Here is a 19,890-nt window from a genome sequence, read left to right on the forward strand (position 1 = left end):
TAAATTAAGAAACCCTTAGGTGAGATTCTTTTCCCTAGGGGACTGTAGGAAAAACAGAGAAACATCATGAACTTCATCGAAAAGGCTATGTATTTGCCCTACTCAAGAGGGCAATTTGCACGACTGCCCTTATTCGGGGTGGTCGTTACTTTTTGCCTTTTTCGAATTGGTAGTCTTTAATTTTTGTCTTATTTAAGCTTACTTGGTTTTCGTGTCGAACTCCTTTCGATAAAAATTAAAAAAAAAATGTAGACACTTGAAGATGTTCTGAAGATGGGTTATTAAGTTTCAACTATTGCAACACATTTCTATATATTACTTTTGACGTAGTGATGGATTAAACTCCAGATCGAAAGATCTTTGTTGGTCCAGTTTTTGTTGTTCTACTCCAATGTCATGGGCTAGATCGATTTCATCCCATTTCTAAACTTTCGCACTATAGCTAGGTTCAAACTCAAAAAGAAATTCCTCACGTGTTAAGAGTATAAAAATAGAATCTCTTTTTCTATAGTGAATATACCATCAGGCAGTGTGTTTTAATGGCTTATTTATTAATAATAAAAAACTCGATAGAACAGTAAATAGCATTGCAAGTGGTTTCTTCTCAAAGGGTGTAGTAGTGTAGTGATCAATGAAGTGAATAGAAATCTTATGAGACCAAGATTCAAATTTCAATATGACAAAAAAACACCAAGTGAATTTCTTTCAATCTGTCTAAACTTTGGTGCGCAAAATTACTCAGTACGTGTGTTAGATGATCAAAGGTAATAAGTAGTCGATGATGAAATAATCGAAGTACACGTAGAAATAATTATATTTATAAAAAAAAAAAGATGGAGTTTTTTGTAGATTCCCCACCCTATAAAGAAGCAAAGCTACAAAATTGGGAATGGGCAAGTGGTATGTGAGGAAACAAGAATGGAGCTCACTAGCTACTATTTTGTTAGTCATCCTATAATATGTGCAATTTACAAAAGTGGAAGTAGCTTTAACAAAGGACCACAAAACCACGGCGTGCACAACTGAACTTCAAACTCACATCTTCTTTGTGTCGTCTTCTGCTTCCATAAGTCTATGTAATTGGATCAAGCAAGCCTATATATATATTTTTGATAATTCAATTTCAACGCCCTAAAAAGAATGTCACAACAATATTTTCTGAAAGTGAAGATATCTAACTCTTGGACAAAGATGGTTCTTGAATTTCTATTAACATCCAATTGCATTGCTTTAAAGCAAATTTGCTCTTGACTAGTTTGGCGTTTTATTAAGAAGCAGAAAGTCCCCTTTTTCTTTTCAAAGACTTTGTGACTTTGTCTTCAGAATTAAAGTTATCCCTCTAAAAATAGAATATTTTACTAGGATTTGAGGAGGATTTTTGAAAGTGATATAACGTCTGTTTGCATATATCGATTTCAGAGAAGTTAGAAGTCTCGAATGGCTGAACGATGATTCAAAATTTAAATTTCTATGAATTCAACCATTAAAGCTTTTAGCGTTGTACCTACTGTATTTTAAATTATGAGTTTAAACCTACACTTTGTTGTAGTTTTAGTAGATTTTACATATAAATTTTATGTTCTGCATTGAAAGTACTAGATTCAGATGAACCCAATATCGCAAGGCTGCATCCGCCTTTTTTATTTTACAAATTTAGAAAAAATATATTTTTTTTATTCATGAAAAGATTATGACATAATTACTAGATCCATTAAAGAATAATCTTCACAATCTAAAGTTATAACTTTTTTCTTTTTATCTTATTTGATTTGATGCATGCATGTGTGGTGCATGTAATTTTATACGCACCTTGACTATTTCAAACGTACCTACCAAAGAAGTGGAAGGGGAGAGGAAGAAGAGGACCCTCGTCACTACCAGCAAGAGGACACTCAAATTTCATCACCTACCATTTGTTGTTCTTTATTCTTTCTGAAACAGTCACGCCGTGCTTATAATTTGTGAGTATTTATGAAGATTGTCGTATATAAATGTATAAATTTGATACTGCTATATTTAAGTTTGTATACGTGTCTCTCTCTGTGTGTGTGTGTCTATATATATCCACACACATTATTATGTTCTAGTTAAAACATTAAGAAAGGGTAAAAGTGAATTTGTCAGATTTAACCCTCATCCTACAAACAAAGATCTAACATGTGGAAAAATGCTAGCATGAAATTAGGAATTCAATTATCTCAAGAAAAGACAAGGTTTCACATTGTAATTGACCAGTACAAGAACCTAGCCAGTCCAGTAATATTCCGAACATCACTGTAATTGTTAAAAACATACAACTATTACCAGTTTACAACTTATATAGAAGTACAAACTAAAATATTAAGGAATTCCCAATATGGTAATGTATTTTATGTTTCCAGAGTTTATAACAAGATCTAGCATCTTATAATTCAGTCAAAGGACTGTCTTGGCAAAATATGAAAATAAGTCAAATCTTGGTAATTCTTGTGAACCGAATTTACATACCAATATTTACCAATTAGAAGTGTAAATTTAGATAAGAAATGATGCATTGTACGAAAAAACCAACTCTGGAAAGAGCAATTGCCCTTGAAGAAAACACCATCTAAAGGAAATTAAAAGGCGAGGCATATGTTTCTATTAAACAACTAAAAGGAAAGCGTTTACAAGCAAATCCCACGAGTCCTGGGATGTTTATTCCACTAAACTTCCTACAGGAACATTTTGCTTATGCATATGTTTAACTATTTGTAAGTACAAGATTGTTACCCGCAGCTCTGAATGAAGGCATCATACTATCCCTCCCTGAGTGTCTGTTTGCACGTACGTATGAAGCAGCATCAGCAATCACCCTAGCCACAGTTTGAAAGCCTACGGAGTTTTAGCATATCGGGTGAGCTAAGATCAAAAGATCAGATATGTAGATAGTGCCAACCACGTTGCAATACTTTAAAAACATAAGCTAAACTCAGCAAGAACGGTTCAAAAACATCATGTTGCAGTTTTAATTTGGCTGTGTCAGCATATCAGATGCGGTCATACTTGTTCCCTGTCAAATACTCAAGTTTAAGATTTATCTGTATCCTGATTACAACATATATGTTGAAGATTTTTCTTTTTTCAGATAACAAAATCTCAAATTAGTCAACCTAGTATAGCTAGAGTAGGTTTCTTGAATGTACTTTCATATATCAATACGACAAAACATTGTTAAATTAATCTGAAATGTCTAAATGGAGAATCAATCAATCAACTGTGCCTCAAATTCTATATTAGTTGGGGGTAAGCTATATGAATCCTCTATATCCATCCTGCTCTATTCTGATCCATTTCATTATGATAGAGTAAATCGTCTTTTACTAAAAAGATGTTACATCAAAAATATTATACAGTAGCTTTAGATTTTTTTGCTTTTATTAGAATTTAGAGGACAGTGATCAACTAAATTGTGACAGACACAAGGAAAAAGTAGGTCAACTAATATGGATAAAGGGATAACAATCTTACAGTTGTATGAAGTAACATAACTACCAGTTTCATTATTTGTCCCGTCTATCATACATACAAAGCCTGTGTTAGATACTGTAATTTTGAAGTTAGGATTTGTTGCTGGAGTATAAAAACTAGGAGAGAAAGGCCAACCATCAGACTCAACTTGGTACGGCTTGTAGAGGCTGTAGTCTTAGCAACTTTTTCCTAATGGACTAGTTTTATAATATACTAAATAAAAAACTCAAGATATTTAGTTACAACGTGCACATTACCTGAAATGAGTAAAATATGAATGTACCTCAAATAGTAGGCTTCTACTTGTATGAAGAAGCAGCTCCGCATGATGAAGTGTTGGCCAGATCTTTCAGTAGGGACACAACATCAGGTGATGAACCAAGAAGGTATCTGGCCTTAGAGCAGTTTCTACCAACTGCACAAGAGAAGTAGTTATCAGCCTTGAGGTCAAGAACTGATGATCCTTCATGAACTGTCATTCTATCGCGCATCATGGACCACCAATTTCCATTTTCATTACTGCCAGCCTTGTCTAAGGTCGAAGCTTGCTGGGCAACTTTGTAATTAACTGCCCGATGCGCACTTTTACCAGTTGAATGATTTGAAGTATTTCTATTGAGATGGGTAGCTATCTTGGTTCTCGCAGGTGTTGCTTGTTCTTGCGGAAGCTCTGGCTCAAAAAATGAATAAATATCTTCATCCTGAAAGACAGCAATTTATTGTAAAGCTAAGTGTTCATAAATAAAGAGCTACACAAGAAAGGAGACAAGAACCATGAGTTGTACCTAAATGAATGAGTGGTACATAACACATTTTCGTTAGCAACATTAAAAGATGAAGGCAAAATGAAGCTACTAGCAGTGAGGTTCAGTGAGGCCCTGGAAAAGGCTGTTGGATGAAGCGGATGGGAATAAAGGGTCTTGCAAGCTTATCGCCAGCGAGCAGTTGAAAAAAGTTAACTGCAAGTTGCCTAGAGTCCCAGGGAGATGAAGGTCAGGCCTATAAGATCAGTGCTATTCAAGGCCATCACTTACGTCACTTAAAATTTATGAGCCGATGCAAAGCGAGGGGTTATTGCTTCTTGTTTGAAGCCATGGGATTCATAGAAGTTTGCACTTCAAAGAATGATGCCCAAAGTGAACCCAACGAGAAGCGATCAGTTCTTTGCATCTCAAATTCAATGAGTTGGATTACCACCGACATTATTATATATTAGATATTGAGTTTTTGCAATTTGATTTTTTTTTTTTCTTTAATGACCGTGAAATCCATTTGGAGCCAACCAGTTGGACCAACTGCAGCCTTCTAAACTCCAGGATGATGAGTCCACACCTCTACCCGTCTCCACTTAAATACTGGACTTAGTTTGCTTGACACAGAGCTCGAACTTGTGACTTGAGACACAAGTCCCTCTACCTTTGCCAATTGAGCTAACCCCTATGGGCAGTTTAATCATTATAGTACTAATAGTACTTTAATGTCATGAATTGTGCGCTTACTTCAAAAAAGCATGCGCTTCACTTCAAGCTCCATGGACCTTGTCCCTTTTTTGACATTTCCACTTTCGAAATGTTGTATAAGAGACCATAGACGCTTGAGATTAAGAAAATTGTTTTTTTTTTTTTTTTTTCAAATGGAAATACCAGCTGGCCCTGATGCAGAATTTCCCTTGACAGAGCTATTGAACACAAAGCCAGAGCTAGGAAAGGCCATCGAGGAGCTAAGGGAAGGGCGAAGAATGTTTTGCCTAATTTTATTGGAGATATCTCCATCTTTGAAACCTCAGATTTGAGGAATTCGATCATTGCCCTTGGACATCTCTACAATTTCTTTTTCTCCTTTAACTTTCTTCCTCTGTCTGTTGCATCAACCAGTAACAGTATTTCCGTTTTGGAGCACCCCTTCGGCTTTAAGCTTTAGTTTAGCTATGCCTCTGTCTATTACTTAACTGTTCAAAAGCTCCGTCAAAGAAACTACCTAAGAGAAGACTGATTTCATAATAGTTGCCGAGACTTCCACAAACATCCGGAAACTGTGATGGTTAAAAATGTGAAATATGCAAGGAAAAATTTCCCCTGTTATTGGAACCAGCATTTGAGATGGGCTTCAAAATTTCTTGCAAGCTTGGATGCAGACTGGGACCTGATGAAATGTTTAGGAAGCACTCTAAGCCTTTTGACCAAAACCAGGCTTCGATAAGCAACTTGAATAACCAAACTAGTACTCACTCTATCCCATTTTCTATGACCTGCCCTGACTTCTAAGGATTTTAGGAGAAACATTTGAATGAGAGTTACTACAAGGGGGTTCAGTATATATATGTCAAATACTCATTGGAAGACGCAAGAAGTTATCAGGATGTTGCATCAAATACAAAGTAACAATAAAGTAGAATTATAAAAAGAATACACAGTATTACTATGGTGGATGCCACCATTTAAGAGGTTGTATATTTGTCAGATGAGCTAAAATAGTAAGTAAAGTAAAATAAGATTAAGTAATAATTAAACTTAATAACTACCACAAGTCCAGGTTGCTGTACAGAACTGAACAAAATGCATGAGCATGTTCATATTATTTTCTCATTCTCATATAGCAAAACTTTGACCAAGCCATTAAAAGCAAGCGCATTTATGTAAGAATATCCTCTTAAGATGGAATCCTCCACAAAATCCAACCGTAAAAACCATGCCAAGTTATAGCCATAAATTTCATCCCCATAGATCATTTAACAGTTGATTCAGAATTTGTCAAACACAACATGAGAAAACACACCTTTGCCAGAAAGTGCCCTATGCATAAGACATAATCAATTGGTGTCTTCACATCATTGTTGTGCACTATTTCTCCCAAAATACGATCAATTGCTGCCCCCTGTAAAAAACAAGCTGCATAAGAAAATATTCAATTTAACACAAAATGACATTCTACGAACACCAGAACAGACCTTAGTAACACCAACTGCTCGAACCTCAACAGATCGACAACCCTGGATTACATCTACAGAAGCATTTGAAATTGGGCCTGTATATAGATGTTGCAAAAGGTCTTTTGCTTGAAGTTTACCAAACTCAATATCTGCATGCTCGGAACCCACTAACAGAATTAGGAGTCCGCAACCAAAAATAAACATAAGGGTTTTTATTTGATTAAAGATGGACCTAAATTGGGAATGAATTAATATACCTGTATATTTATAGTTCCAAACAAGTGAGGTCTCACGAAGCTCAAAATGAGAACGGGGGGTCCTCTCGGTGAAATACTCAAATACATGCTGAAACGAGGAATACAAACTTTGATTTCAAATACTTCACAAACTTGAGAAAATTCAAGTTCAGTATATAGTGCTTCACCTTCACGCTGTCTACCCAATCCATACTTAGATTTTCAGGCATCGTAGTCATCCAATTCCCTTCTGTTAATCGCAAAAACATTCCATGCTCAGCTGCCAACCACATCCTATATTCTCCAAAATTCTGTAGAAGAAGTCAGTCAACGAACATAGATGCTGATAGAAAAACGTTAACTTATGAAAGTATGACACCTCATCAAGAACGTTTCGGTCACTTCCACTGAGCACAACTACTGTTGTCTTTGGGTCATTACAAAGCTTCCTTAGAGGTTCTTTTAAATCTGGATGCAACTTAAGCTCCATTTCTTTTAGTTGATCAATCCTTCTTCCCTGGGCATCCACTGGCTCTGTTAATGTGGCATTGAAACCCTAAATTACAGAAAATGACTGTCAAAATCAAGTATTTCATACTAGTGGAATTTCAAAGTAGCTTATCGACCTGTCTGCATCATCTATATATTCAACGTTTTAGGAACTATAGCGGGACGGAGCAATCAAAACACACAGTAATTGAGACAAATAGCTTAGAGCAAAAACAAATACAGATTAGAAGGCAAAGGAAATAACATCCAAGGAAAGCAAGCCCTAGAAATCGGCACAGGAGCAGCTACAATAGCTTCAGCATAGCCGCTTCCCCTATTTGAAATAAATAACAGCGAAAGCTAGGTTTTCAAACATTTTCTGCTTTTATGAATTTTCTAATTATATAAATTCATTTTTCCATAGAATGTAGAAATTAGCAGCAGTGTCATCCTGCGGCATTTTCCCGGTTGTTGATCCTTTTGAGTTGACCCCAAGTACTAAGACCATTAAAAAAATCTAATCAATGGGTGAAATTATGATATTTAAAAAAGAAAAGTGCATATATACATTTTTTAATTTTGGTGAAGGGAAAAAGTATACCAATATAAGCAATCGATTATTTGATCGCGTGTAGCGCTCAATAGCCACTTTACTCGGAAGTTGAGGCGGAATTTGTCTAGTCCTCAGTTGAGCTTCAACAACTGTATCATTGAGTTCACTACATAGAAAAGGATAATAGCATCAGGATTGCATTAAACTGACATTGGGCAAAAGTAGTTAAAAGAGCATCTGAGCGAATGGTTTGTCTTGTGAGTGCTTCTTGGGCTTGTTATCGATTAGACTTCAAAAAAAAAAAGTACATAATGTGGAACCTAAATGGGGATACCATATTATCAAGAATATAAATGTGAGGAGTCTAAATCAGAAGAAGAGCTATGCCACACCTTACAAATGTTTCAGCCCATTCCTGGGAAGTGTGAGTAGTGACATGCGAGAAGTTATGGTGATGTCGTTTTTCTCTTTCTTGGGCAGACATTGTAAGAGCATAACCTATTGAAGACGCAAGTTCAGTAATGTTCCATGGGTTTACCAAAATAGCGCCAGCACCAAGAGACTGTGCTGCACCTGCAAACTGTTATTAAGAAAATATTATGCAAGAATCTTCCGCTCAAATCAATAATATAGCACGTCTAGGTGTCCAGTAACAATCTGATAATTGGAAAACAATACTTAGAGATAGGAAGAGCTTATATAAGGAATATGATGACACTTTCCATCCTGAATCAAATTCCAATGGACTTCTGAATTCTAGAATTTAATTTACACTTGCATAAATAAGTTGAAGTAGAGATAAAAGCCACATTTAGACACTATCATATTTCCCTTTAGCATGCTGAGGTATATATTCATTATCAACACTGGACAAACCTTTTGCAATAGTATCTTTATAGAATCTTCTTAGGCGTGACATTAAGATTTCCATTGGAGCTACTTTGCTACTAAGTCCACTGTTCGGAAGATGGAGATAATGTCTCGATCCCATAAATAAGCTCAGTCATATAAAGATCCTACAGTCATACACTTAACCAATGTGGGATTTTACCAAGCTTCACTCCTTCCCCGCACACTCAAAGCTGGACATATGGAGTGTGGAGTAAAACATTTGTGACCAAACATTAGGTAACCAACATCAAAGATGGGTCTGGCTCTGATGCCTTGTTGGGAAAATAAACCTAGGACCTAACTCAACCCGGAAAACTAAGCTCAAGCAGTGAGATAGGTCACATGCTGAATAGGTCACATACTTAACAGATGTAGGATTTTGTGAATATCATTAGTGAAATCATATTCCAAAGAAATAGTGAATTGCATACCTCACTTAGGATTAGGACTCCTTTCTTGGATGCTTGGCAGGCCACAAACTCATAGCTAACAAGATTCATCCCATCTCTCAAGGATGTAACTAGAGCAACATCTAAAAATTTCCAAGAAATAAGAAAAAGGTGTGAAAAGGGCCAAGAAGTAAAGTCAAGAAAAATTTACGCATTTGAAACTTGCAAGTATTGTCAAAACATCTAAAAATAGGTGGTATGGATTTAAAGAGGACTAAAATGCTATAAAAAGCAATTATTATGTGCCGCAAACAAGAAAGATACCAACTTGTCCTTTGTACTTTGTAAAGAGTAAGTTTTCTTGGTCACCCATGTAGTTTCTCTTTTGTCCTCAACATATGTGTCAGTGCAAGTAGTATCATACCCGGAAATAGTTTGTTCAGATTTTAAGCAGGCAATCTCATGAGGATGTATTTATGTTTTCCTTTTTTTCCCTTCTGTATATCTCGTCCTACTCTATCAGAAGAACTCAACTATGTTTTCACCTTCTAACTATATTAAATATATTTCCATTATAATGTAAAGGAAAATAGAGACAATTTACTTGAAAGGGAACAAGAATGTGTACCAGTGACAGCATAAAGTGCACATAGTGCAGGAAAATCAAGAGAACGATCCTGTAAATATAAAGAAAAGAGGATTAGAACCTTCAAAATGTTGCGGCAATCCCTCATAATGCACAACAGGAAAAATGAGAATAAGTAGCGGAATATGCTAAAATTAGAAAAAGAAACATCAAACAGCACCAGCTGGGATGGAGATAGAGGAATAGGAGAACCTTGAAGGAATAACGAACTCCTTAAAAAAAAAAATAAAAAAAATTAACCCTTCAGTTTATTTTAGTGTAACCAGGAAGATCCCTGTCTCAAAGATAGTTGTCCTTTACTTTAAATATTCACATTAACTACAATTTAGAAGACGACAAATGGGCGTACCCGTAGCTGCTCCGATATGCCAACAAATCTTTGTACAAAGATTTATCCGAAATTACTTGAATGACTTCTCAAGAGTTAAATAGTATCCTTTTGCATCTGCCGCAATATTTCTTTCATCCTTAGTACAATAAATGTCTAAATTTTCCATGCGTGCTTGTCCATCTGTCCTTATGCCTAAGGTTCAATTAAGTTTCTATATTGATCACAAGATTATTATTTTTTTGGTTTTCCACCAGATGTCAGGTACCCGTTTTGGGGCCCAACTAATCCAGATTTCGTGTCCGTCCAGGGGGAGGTAAGTATATGTGACACCCCAACTTAGGAGGAAAGTCCCACATCGGCATAACATAGGAGAGATGATGGGTATATAAATAAGCATGTCTTACCTCCTAGTGACGCATTTTTAAGCATGCGGGCCTAGGCCCAAAGCGGACATTATCACTAAGCTGGTTAGGTCTGTTAACAGATGGTATCGCAGCCACTCGTGTCGCCTCGTGGACGTGGCCGAGTTCAACCGAGTTTTAGGCAAATCCCGGTAGATTGGGCAAACCACAAAGGTTAAGTTCAGGCAAATCCCACGCGCGGGCAAACCCCGCCGAGGACGTCGAGTTCATAACAAGTGGGTGTACGTGATACCCCGGCTTAGAGGAAAGTCCCACATCTAAGATAACACAAGAGAGAGGTGTCGGTTGTATATAAGTAAGCATGTCTTACTTCCTAGTGACGAGTTTTAAAGCCGGGCGGGCCTAGGCCCAAAACGGACAATATCACTAGTAGGATGGGTTGTTATAGTAAAGCACTCCATTCTCATTACTTGAACCGAAGGCTCCTGGTTAAGCATGAAGGAGTACTTACCTCTGGTAGAGATAGAGCCTTTCTAACCAACCCTGCGTCTCTTCTAAATTATGCGAGTTATGAATTATGAAGATCTTCATTATGGCTTTTATATCTCGGTTATTATAGTTTCCACAGAAGTAAAATCGTCATGGTGTTTTCCGCCTTAACATTCAAAATTCCCATCTCTCATGTCCAACTCTACATTTTTATGACAATGGTATCCATGCCAGTTTGTGCACACCTCGACTATACCACCGGCTATCGGCTACTTCGACCAGCACAACCACCGGTTAACTCTACCCACCTAAGCTTAAATAGAAGTGAAGAAATCACCTAGCGTCTTTTGTCTGGTCTCCCATCGTTTTCACCCACTTCATTGAACATTGCGCCGCACCCTTAGGTGCTGCACAACTCTACATTTTACCATAGACAGATGTAAATATTCATGCTAACTAGGTGAGTTTGATGCCAATAGTATCTTGAAAAATTGTTGCAAGTTTCTAGTGGAATCGTAAGGTTATGAAGCAGAACTTACCTGCCGAGATGAAGAAAATATAAGTTGAAAATGTGAATTTAGATACTTATGGAAAATAAGAGTAGAGGAAAAAAGATGGCCACCAAATCTTGAGTTTAATGCGCTCCTCGTGTGCACGTGTACACATGACACCTTGTTCTTATCTTTTTATGATTTGGTCCCTAACTTCATTTGGCTCAAAATTAAATTGAGTCGTGTGTCAATCCCGCAAGGGAAAAAGGAAATAATTACCATATTTAAGCATCGACAAATGAAAGGAGTTGGGGGGCTGGATTGACGAATGGGAATGAAGGGAAAATCAATGAATTAGGGGTATGGTGGTCCAGATTCAGCCTGAGGAACCTGGTGGCTGAGAAGAAGTGGCAATGAGTGAAGGGAAAGAGATATGCTGCAAGGAAACCAATCTCCCATTTTTCCCTTATAAAGTAAATACTTGACATTTTGGGAAAGAGATTAGTTTCTGTTGTATTGTTTCAGGATCAAATTGCAAACTTATTAAGATTTTCTGCAAAGTGCCAAACATTGAATACTTTGCCCTGTAAATTTTGTCCAACTCTACATGCTCCTTGAAAGACATAGGTATTAATGTCAGCATGCATCAGAGGATTCAGAAAAGATTCTCCTAAGACCTTTATTATTAGATCTTTCTTTTTTCGTTTCTTTTTTTTTTCTTTGAGCCTTTATCATTCGATCATTATAATTTAGTATTAGTACGGGAATGATAGACGCTGAACATTTCTTGTAAAGGAAGCAAGGTTTTTAAAAAAAAAAAACAACTTTGGTAATAACCAATAACCTGTTAAGTTACTTTAAGACTCAAGTAACTGCGAATATCCACTTGACGTAGAATGAACTAAATTTGACCCATTCAACATTTTAAGAAACTGCACGACTTCCAGAAATTACATTGTGCCTAAAAGTTTGAAATTCTAAATAAGGAAAAGATAATGCTCAAAATGCAGAAGAATCAATTATGAAACTAACCAACTAAAACAAGCTGCACCGATTTAGGACTTTACAGAAAGCATCAACAGAAAAAATATGTAAATATTCGAGCCTAGCACGAAGAAAACAGTTATACATATCCATTAATATCAACAATTTTATTCATATTATTAAGAAACAAGAGACAGACCAAATGATGGATCGGGACAGCTGTCAGAGTTCCAAATCTTCCATTGATGCGTCCCACAATTTCATGTACTTGGCACGTAAGCTTTTGATCTGTCCAACATGTTAAAAGAGGAAAACACAAACAATCAGAAAGATTAATCCCATGATAGATGCCAAAATATTTAACCAATTACAAGGCTTCAAGGGCTATAATATCTCTTAATACCCATACACTGGTTTTATGTTTAGCTTCACAAAGTTAAGTTTAAATCTCAGAAGTTTTGACTAATCTTTTTCAATGATAATTTGACGATACTTTAAACATAATGCATGATAATGTTAGAAACTCTCACTAACAATTAATAATTCAATACAAAAAAAGATCTCGGTAATCAATAATTGTGCTTTAGATTTGTCAACTTTGCTACTTAGAATAAAATCTTCTTTTCTTTCAATAATCCAATATTTAACTTCCCCTGTGTGAGCTTACTCGCATTGCCGGTCCTCCGGTCAGATAATGGAGGAGGATCGGGATGGCTGGAAGCCAGCATAAGATTAGCCAGTTCCATTATGAATCCTCGCAATATAGACATTGTTAGGACATGCTCAGCCTGAGATGAGTTTAGACGGATTAACATGGTCACTGGATTCAATATAGTCGATCCTAATTTGTTCGTGACTGAAGCGTAGTAGTTGGTAACCCCTATACTTCTCCACTTAAGAACTAGACTTGGTTCATTTGGTTCACCAACAGCATTCAAACATGTGATGTATCTTGCTATCAACATTACTCCTGCAAAGACAGGTCTTCTCCTTCATTCAGTCAACTCAAATCTGTCATGTGAGTCTTTGGATATCCAAAGGATTTCTCACGTGAGTAAAACATCAGATTTCTGTACTTGATAACTGTTAAACTAGGGTTAATTTACTATAATCAGTATTTTTTTCGGCTAGACAAAAGATGTCAGAACAGAAGACCTCTTCGCCTGAGACGACAACAGAAGGTGAGTGAGCTAAGAAGAGGTTGTTAGAAGAGGAAGATGCTAAATGATCTGGATCGAGGAAAAATGAGAGAATGGAGAAGATAATAGAGAGATTAAAGAGGTACAATCTTAGAGAAGATTAGAAAGATACAATGCTGCTAATAGGACCATCTGAATTCTAAAGAGGAGGAGCTTTGGCGTTTAGAAGTTTTTAAGGACCTTTTGTTGCAGTTGGTAAAGTTCGAATGCATTAAATTGGTGTTGGCCTCAGGATTATGTACTCGCATATCACAATCCAAAATCATCAACCTTTTTCCTTTCTTCTTCTTTTCAGATGTTCTTGACAACTAGCAGTATTTCCTTTACAAAATCTACAAGTCACTAAAATCAGGAACTTAAACCAATAGCTCAAACTGATCGGTAAAATCAGTATGTTTATTTTCCTAGCTAGCAATACTTAATACATGATCAAATAGTAGACATAAATTCTGTGCTGTAATTTAACAACAAAGATAAGTATGATGACAAGGAACATACACTCGGGAACATCTGTTCTGGTTGGTACTGCAATTTGTAGCAAAACTACTTTGTCGCGCCAGTCTGGGTTCTCTTCAAGGAACTTCTCAAATGCCAATATTTTCTGGGGAATTCCTTTAATCATATCCAAACGGTCTACGCCCAGCATGACCTGTCCATTAACGAATAGTTAATCATAAACCAGTAAAGACGGTTAATTTAGGTTACCATTTTTGCTTAGCCATTTTTGTTTCTCTTCAATTTTCTTCCTTTATTCTGTCTTCCCATCTATTTTATAGATGGTCATCTAACATTTGCTTTTATTTTCTTCTTTATTTACATGGCTTTAAACCAAGATATTAGAAAAAAATTACAATATTAGTTGCACAAAGATCGGTTTAACTAAATTAAAAGACAACATTCATCGGCATAATCAAGGTGTAAGGCAGTTCCGTTTGTGATAATGACCAATCTGAGACACAATGGGGATAACATATTTGTTTTTAGCTTTATTCTATATTTCCTTTCAATTTTTTTTTTTTTTTTTTTTTTTTTTTGGAGTTTTTACGAGGGAGCATATATCACAGTGTTGCACTGAGGGTGACACAAAGTTTCAGGGGTGAAATATTTAAGGCATCCCATATTTCGAGCTATAGTGATGGAATGTTGTAGATTATTCTGAATCGTGGTTATATAAGACTTTATACTGGATCAAACCTTTCTTCCAGCAAATCTTTCTTGCAGTTCGTTGATATGGTACTTGACTGGAGGAAGATCAAGAGCTCTAATGAACCGATCAGAATCTATCCCGATAGGAAACTGTTCATCCAAAAGATCCAGTCAATGTATTATGCATAACCTTTTGCACAAGAGGAAACTTAACTTGCAAGTGATGAAAAAAGAAAAATGATATAACATTTTGAAGCTATAATTAAATGTTTCATATACCGCAGCTACACGCGTTAGCTTTCCTTGGTCCTCCACTCCTTCAGGCGTGCCCTCAAGCCCAAGAATGCGAGTGCAAGCACTAACAAAATGCCTTGCATAATCGTAAGTGTGGAAGCTGTAGACAAAAAGAAAATACAAAACCTGAATCAGCTGAAAACTCTTAACATAAGGAAGAACACTACAAATCCTCTTAAATCAAGATTATGAAGTAAAGAGAATCTTCATAGATTAATGCCAATCATTACGAAGATTATGCATCACCATCACAACGATAAGAATTTTCCATCCTAAACCTCTTGAGGCAAAAAAACATGGATAGTTTGCTTTTTCTTTAAAAATTCCCTTCATCCTTATTACTTTGTTGCTTGTTTAATTTACCATTGTTTGCTCACAATATGTTGAACAGTCCTCCCTACAATAGGCATCGACTAAAATAGCTGCTGGCTAATCTAGACTGTCCACTGACAATCTTGTTATGCTCTGCCTCCTTTTTGCTCATATTATTACTCTTGAGATTCATTTAAGGTCTAATTTTTGTTGGGACAACAGCACTGAGAGCATTCCTTGGTACAATAGGTAAGCTTCTCTTGTGCTTTTTCTAGGTTGCCTTGTTAAGCTTCTCTTGTGCTTTTGCTAGGTTGCCTTGTTAAGCTTCTCTTGTGCTTTTTCTAGGTTGCCTTGTCCACTTCATTACACCAATCGTCTTCCTTACAGTAATTCAAAAGTGATAATAATTTGCAATATCTCATCACTTTGTGGCATATTAGAAGTGTTGAGAATTGAGATAAGTGACTGACCCAACTAAATCAGCAGCAAGAACAGCTCTTAGCAGCTCTGATCGAGATGGCAGTGTCCTATGAATTTCGGATGAAGGAAAAGGCGTGTGAAGAAACCAACCAACTTTCATTTGACTATTATACTCTTTAAGACATTTTGGTAGAAACATCAGGTGGTAATCATGGCACCAGACAATATCACCCTCTTGATAATGCTCATTGACGACATCAGCAAACATCTGATTCGCCTTCTTGTAAGCAGCAAACTGAGACTGGAAGCTGCGGGTGGTTGCAAGACGGTCTTCTTGTGGAAGTGGGAGATAATGGAAAAGAGGCCATAGAATGTTATTACAATAACCATTGTAATACTGATTAACAGTTTCTTGATCAAGAAAAACTGGAATGCACCTCTGCAGTCATGTAAACAATAACACATCAAAAATCAACCTTCTTATTACAGTCGTTATATAGATCTTAAATTTGATAGCACGCATCAAGGTAGGATCTTTTAGCTGAAGTTAAATAGTTTATTAATCCTGTGGCAACCCCATATCTGGCAGTATACAGAAGTAGAGGCTCTAGACATATCACTTTGTTGACAAGTGATATATCAAAAATTTAAAATGGGACCTATTGTACAAACCTTTTCAGCTAGAGCTACAGTAAGTGATCTTTGACCAATTTCATCAGTTACATTCACCCCAGACCACCCGATCCAATTTGCTTCAAAATCATTGACACCTTTAACAAAATAAGAAGGCATCAATTAGCACATATACCAGACGATAAGAACCCTACTGAAGCTCAAATGTAGTAGATAACTTAAGAAGATAAAGAAATGAACAATGCCTACAGAGACAAAGAAAGATATCAGGAGCAAAATTTGCGAGTCATTTATTTTTTTGTGAATAGAGCATTATGTTTTTTGTCTTACCCAACAGAGCACTAACTAGACCTCCGACACTAACTTCTAGAGTCCATGAATCCTCGCCTTTCCTAACTGCTGAAACAGGCAACCGATTCGCCACAACCAATAATCTTTGTTTTTGTGATCGCCCATCTTTCCTCTCAAAGCCATTAGAAGGGGATACTGCAGCAAGTCCTTCAATAAGCGCTTCCTCTCGGGTCTTCTTATCGCCATCTGATAGACAGGGTTCAATTCCATTTCCAAAAACATCTGAGTCTCTACAGCCATCTCTTATGCCTTCATTTGTAGATTGAGACCTACTGGATTTTCTTATTTCCCTTTCTCTTAATAGCCTTTCCAATCTAGATGGAACAGCAGAATCATAGTTATACTTGATTCCGGTCGTTTTTAGGATCTGTATTTGAATTGAATTAGCATAAATCATGAAACATATGATGCACTTATTTATGCACAAAGCAGATCATCTTCACATAAATTTAAAAATCACAACATCTCTGTCAAATGATGCACTTATGAAAAAAATTAAACCTTTTCTGTCACTTAAAAGAATGGACAAATTTCATATTCAGCAAACAGGACAATGTGACAAGTGATAGCATACTACATCTCTTCACTTAGCAGGGAAACTCATTCAACTATAAAGAAACTAACTTAAAGTTGTGAGCTTTAATAAATTGATCATTGCTTTGATGGAAAAATAAGGCTGAACTAGGTAATGACTAATGAGACAAATGCACAAGGTTAACTGAGGACCCAAATTATCATCCAAAAGTAGACCAGAAATGGGAAAGCAGCTTTCACACAAGGACCAATTGTTATAAAAAATTGAAGTTAAAAAATAAAGGAAAAAAATTAAAAACAAAAGAGAAAAAGGAAAGAATATACAAACCAATCAACCAGAAAGACAGAGATAAGGATGTAAAACATCAACTTTTGACTACATTTCATCAGAGGAAATTTTTTGCCTAGAATAGCTTTTCCAAGAAAAAAAAATAGAACTGCTCTGTACCATAATTTTTTGCTTTTAGTAGTGAAATAGTGAGTCATACATGCTCCCACAATATTAAATCATAACATGTCCTTAGGTAACACAACAACATCTGTGTCACATTTTCCTAAAACCAAATTCCTAAAACTGAAGCTTTTTATATATGAGACAAAACCCAAAAAAGGACAACAAAATCACTATCAATTTTAGACAAAGAAACAGCAAGAAAAACAGTATACAGTTCTTGAAAAAACTCAGAAATTCAAAATAATTCAAGAGCACCCCATAAAAACTCTATGCACAACCACAAGAATCAGCAAGAAAAACATTATACAGTTCTTGAAAAACCTCAAATTCTAAAGAATTCAAAAACACCCATAAAAACTCAATGCACAACTACAAGAATCAGCAAATAAAAATGAAAAAAACATAACACTTGGGATTTCAAACTGGAAAATTAAAAAAAAAAATCAAGATTTGAAGTACCGAATTGTTCTGAGAACTGCGAGTATCTTCATTCTTTTTGGGACTGACTAACAAGGAAAGAGTGTCATATAATTTGGGACAGGGAGTATACAGTTCTTGAAAAACCTGAGAAATTCTAAAGAATTCAAAAACACCCCTTAAAAACTCAATGCACAACCACGAGAATCAGCAAGAAAAACATTATACAGTTCTTGAAAAACCTCATACGTTCTAAAGAATTCAAAAAAACTCCCATAAAAACTCAATGCACAACCACAAGAATCAGCAAATAAAAAATAAAAAAAACATGACACTTGGGATTTCAAACTGGAAAATTCAAAAAAAAAAAATCAAGATTTGATACCGAATTGTTCTGAGAGCTGCAGCCAGTATCTTCAATCGACTCCATGTTCAGCACCGTCAATTCCAACAACAACAACAATCACAAGAATAAGAAAGATAACCCAAATGAGAAATTGGGATTTAGAAGTGGAAAACCAATAGTCCATATAGAGACACAAGAAGCTAGTTGTCACCAGTTAAGGATAATCTTTTGTACGTATGTAGAGAATATAGAAACAAAAAAATCTCTAAATACAGTAAGGAAAACAAAGGGGGTTTACATAAAATCCAAAGGCTTGGAAGAAAATGAGAGATGATAGAAAGAGTATTGAAGCAACACGGGTTTTCTCGCCATGCAGATGTGTTTAAAAGGTTTGTTTTATGACCCCTTAGCACCAACGCTACTACACAAATTGTTTCAGTTTTCAAATTATTGTTTTTTAATGAGTTATTACTAGTACTACTACTTTCCAACTCTCAACTAACCATTTTTGCCCCCCTAAAGTTCCAAATATTATCATTAATGACTCTGCACCTGTACAGAAACTTTTCTTTCGTCTCTTTCTATGCTTTTGTGGCTTAGTGGTATTCTCTCTTCCTCCTCTTTTTTTTTTTTTTTTTTCTCCTCCCCCTGACCCTCATGAGCTCCAAATTTTTTCCGAGCTTAGTGGTATTTTATTTAAATTTAAGTTATATAAAAATAGTTATCATTTTAGAAAATCAAGTTATAATTAACTAGTAATTCCACCTTTACACTTTTCTCTTGGTGACTCGATCCCACAACCTTCGGATTGGAGGTGGAGGGTGTTTACCATATGAGCAACCCCTCTTATTTCCTTAGTGGTATTTTATTTTAAATTTAAGTTATATAAACAAGATTTTACACTCTATCAGAATAGTAGGTTAATTATTTTTATCAAGTTACTACTCCTTTCGGTCCACTTTATTTACAACATTGATGGTCCAAAATAGTTGTCATTTTAGAAAACTATGATATAATTAACTTGTAGTTTTCACCTTTACCCTTACTCAATAAATGTGGAGAGAGATTAATATGATGAAAAAGAGAGTAGTATTAAATTGGGATAAAAGAACAAATAAGAATAATTTAGTCAAATTACCCTGTTAGTTAATGTTTTCTTAAGGGGCGTGAAAGAAAAACTTGACAAGAATATTGACCGGAGGGAGTAATTAATACTCATCATAAAAATTTGAGATAAGGGTCAAAAACACACCCCGACTATCACTTTTTTTTTTGAGTTTCATACCTAAACTATAATTGAAAAAACTATCTAAACTATCACTATCTAGTTTGCAAAACACACTTAAATTATTCTTGAATGGCAAGTGTCTCCATTTTATATAAAAATATTGCCAAGTGTTGTCCACGTAGATAAATAATGCCACAATGACACCTTATGAAATTTAAAAAAAAAAAAAAAACTATTTGTTTTAAAAAACAAATTGAAAAATAATAATTTTTGTAAA

The 19,890-nt window shown here is 35.7% G+C and overlaps 1 protein-coding gene across 6 annotated transcripts; it reads right to left on the reverse strand.

The window, feature by feature from the left end:
• Positions 1-2,404: 2,404 nt before the first annotated feature.
• Positions 2,405-18,762, reverse strand: LOC132043338 (alpha,alpha-trehalose-phosphate synthase [UDP-forming] 1-like). 6 transcript variants are annotated; one of them, XM_059433874.1, is made up of 19 exons: positions 18,425-18,762; positions 16,614-17,001; positions 16,323-16,420; positions 15,701-16,089; positions 14,904-15,018; positions 14,673-14,774; positions 13,977-14,127; positions 12,479-12,567; positions 9,605-9,653; positions 9,019-9,119; positions 8,089-8,276; positions 7,745-7,862; positions 7,034-7,210; positions 6,843-6,965; positions 6,676-6,763; positions 6,437-6,567; positions 6,265-6,363; positions 3,773-4,190; positions 2,405-2,853 (listed from the first exon to the last, which is right to left on the reverse strand). In XM_059433874.1, the coding sequence occupies exons 1-18, from the start codon at positions 18,467-18,469 to the stop codon at positions 3,789-3,791; spliced, it is 2,853 nt and encodes a 950-aa protein (XP_059289857.1). In that variant the 5' UTR covers positions 18,470-18,762; the 3' UTR covers positions 2,405-2,853; positions 3,773-3,788. The 6 variants fall into 6 exon arrangements, with proteins under 6 accessions (XP_059289857.1, XP_059289854.1, XP_059289827.1 ...); XM_059433871.1 differs by having other exon boundaries at positions 2,405-2,834; positions 6,437-6,585; XM_059433844.1 differs by having other exon boundaries at positions 6,437-6,585.
• Positions 18,763-19,890: the final 1,128 nt, after the last annotated feature.

This window comes from Lycium ferocissimum, chromosome 2 (genome assembly GCF_029784015.1).
Source record: "Lycium ferocissimum isolate CSIRO_LF1 chromosome 2, AGI_CSIRO_Lferr_CH_V1, whole genome shotgun sequence".
In the NCBI taxonomy this organism is placed as follows: domain Eukaryota; kingdom Viridiplantae; phylum Streptophyta; class Magnoliopsida; order Solanales; family Solanaceae; genus Lycium; species Lycium ferocissimum.

What these genes read in the sequence shown, in the direction of transcription:
- LOC132043338 (XM_059433871.1), bottom strand. Translation starts at nt 18,469, where the DNA reads ATGGAGTCGATTGAAGATACTGGCTGCAGCTCTCAGAACAATTCG. An exon ending in GCAGCTCTCAGAACAATTCG is followed by an intron (nt 17,002 to 18,424) that starts GTATCAAATCTT and finishes ATTCAAATACAG; the next exon opens with ATCCTAAAAACGACCGGAAT. An exon ending in AGCTAACGCGTGTAGCTGCG is followed by an intron (nt 14,775 to 14,903) that starts GTATATGAAACA and finishes TTGGATGAACAG; the next exon opens with TTTCCTATCGGGATAGATTC.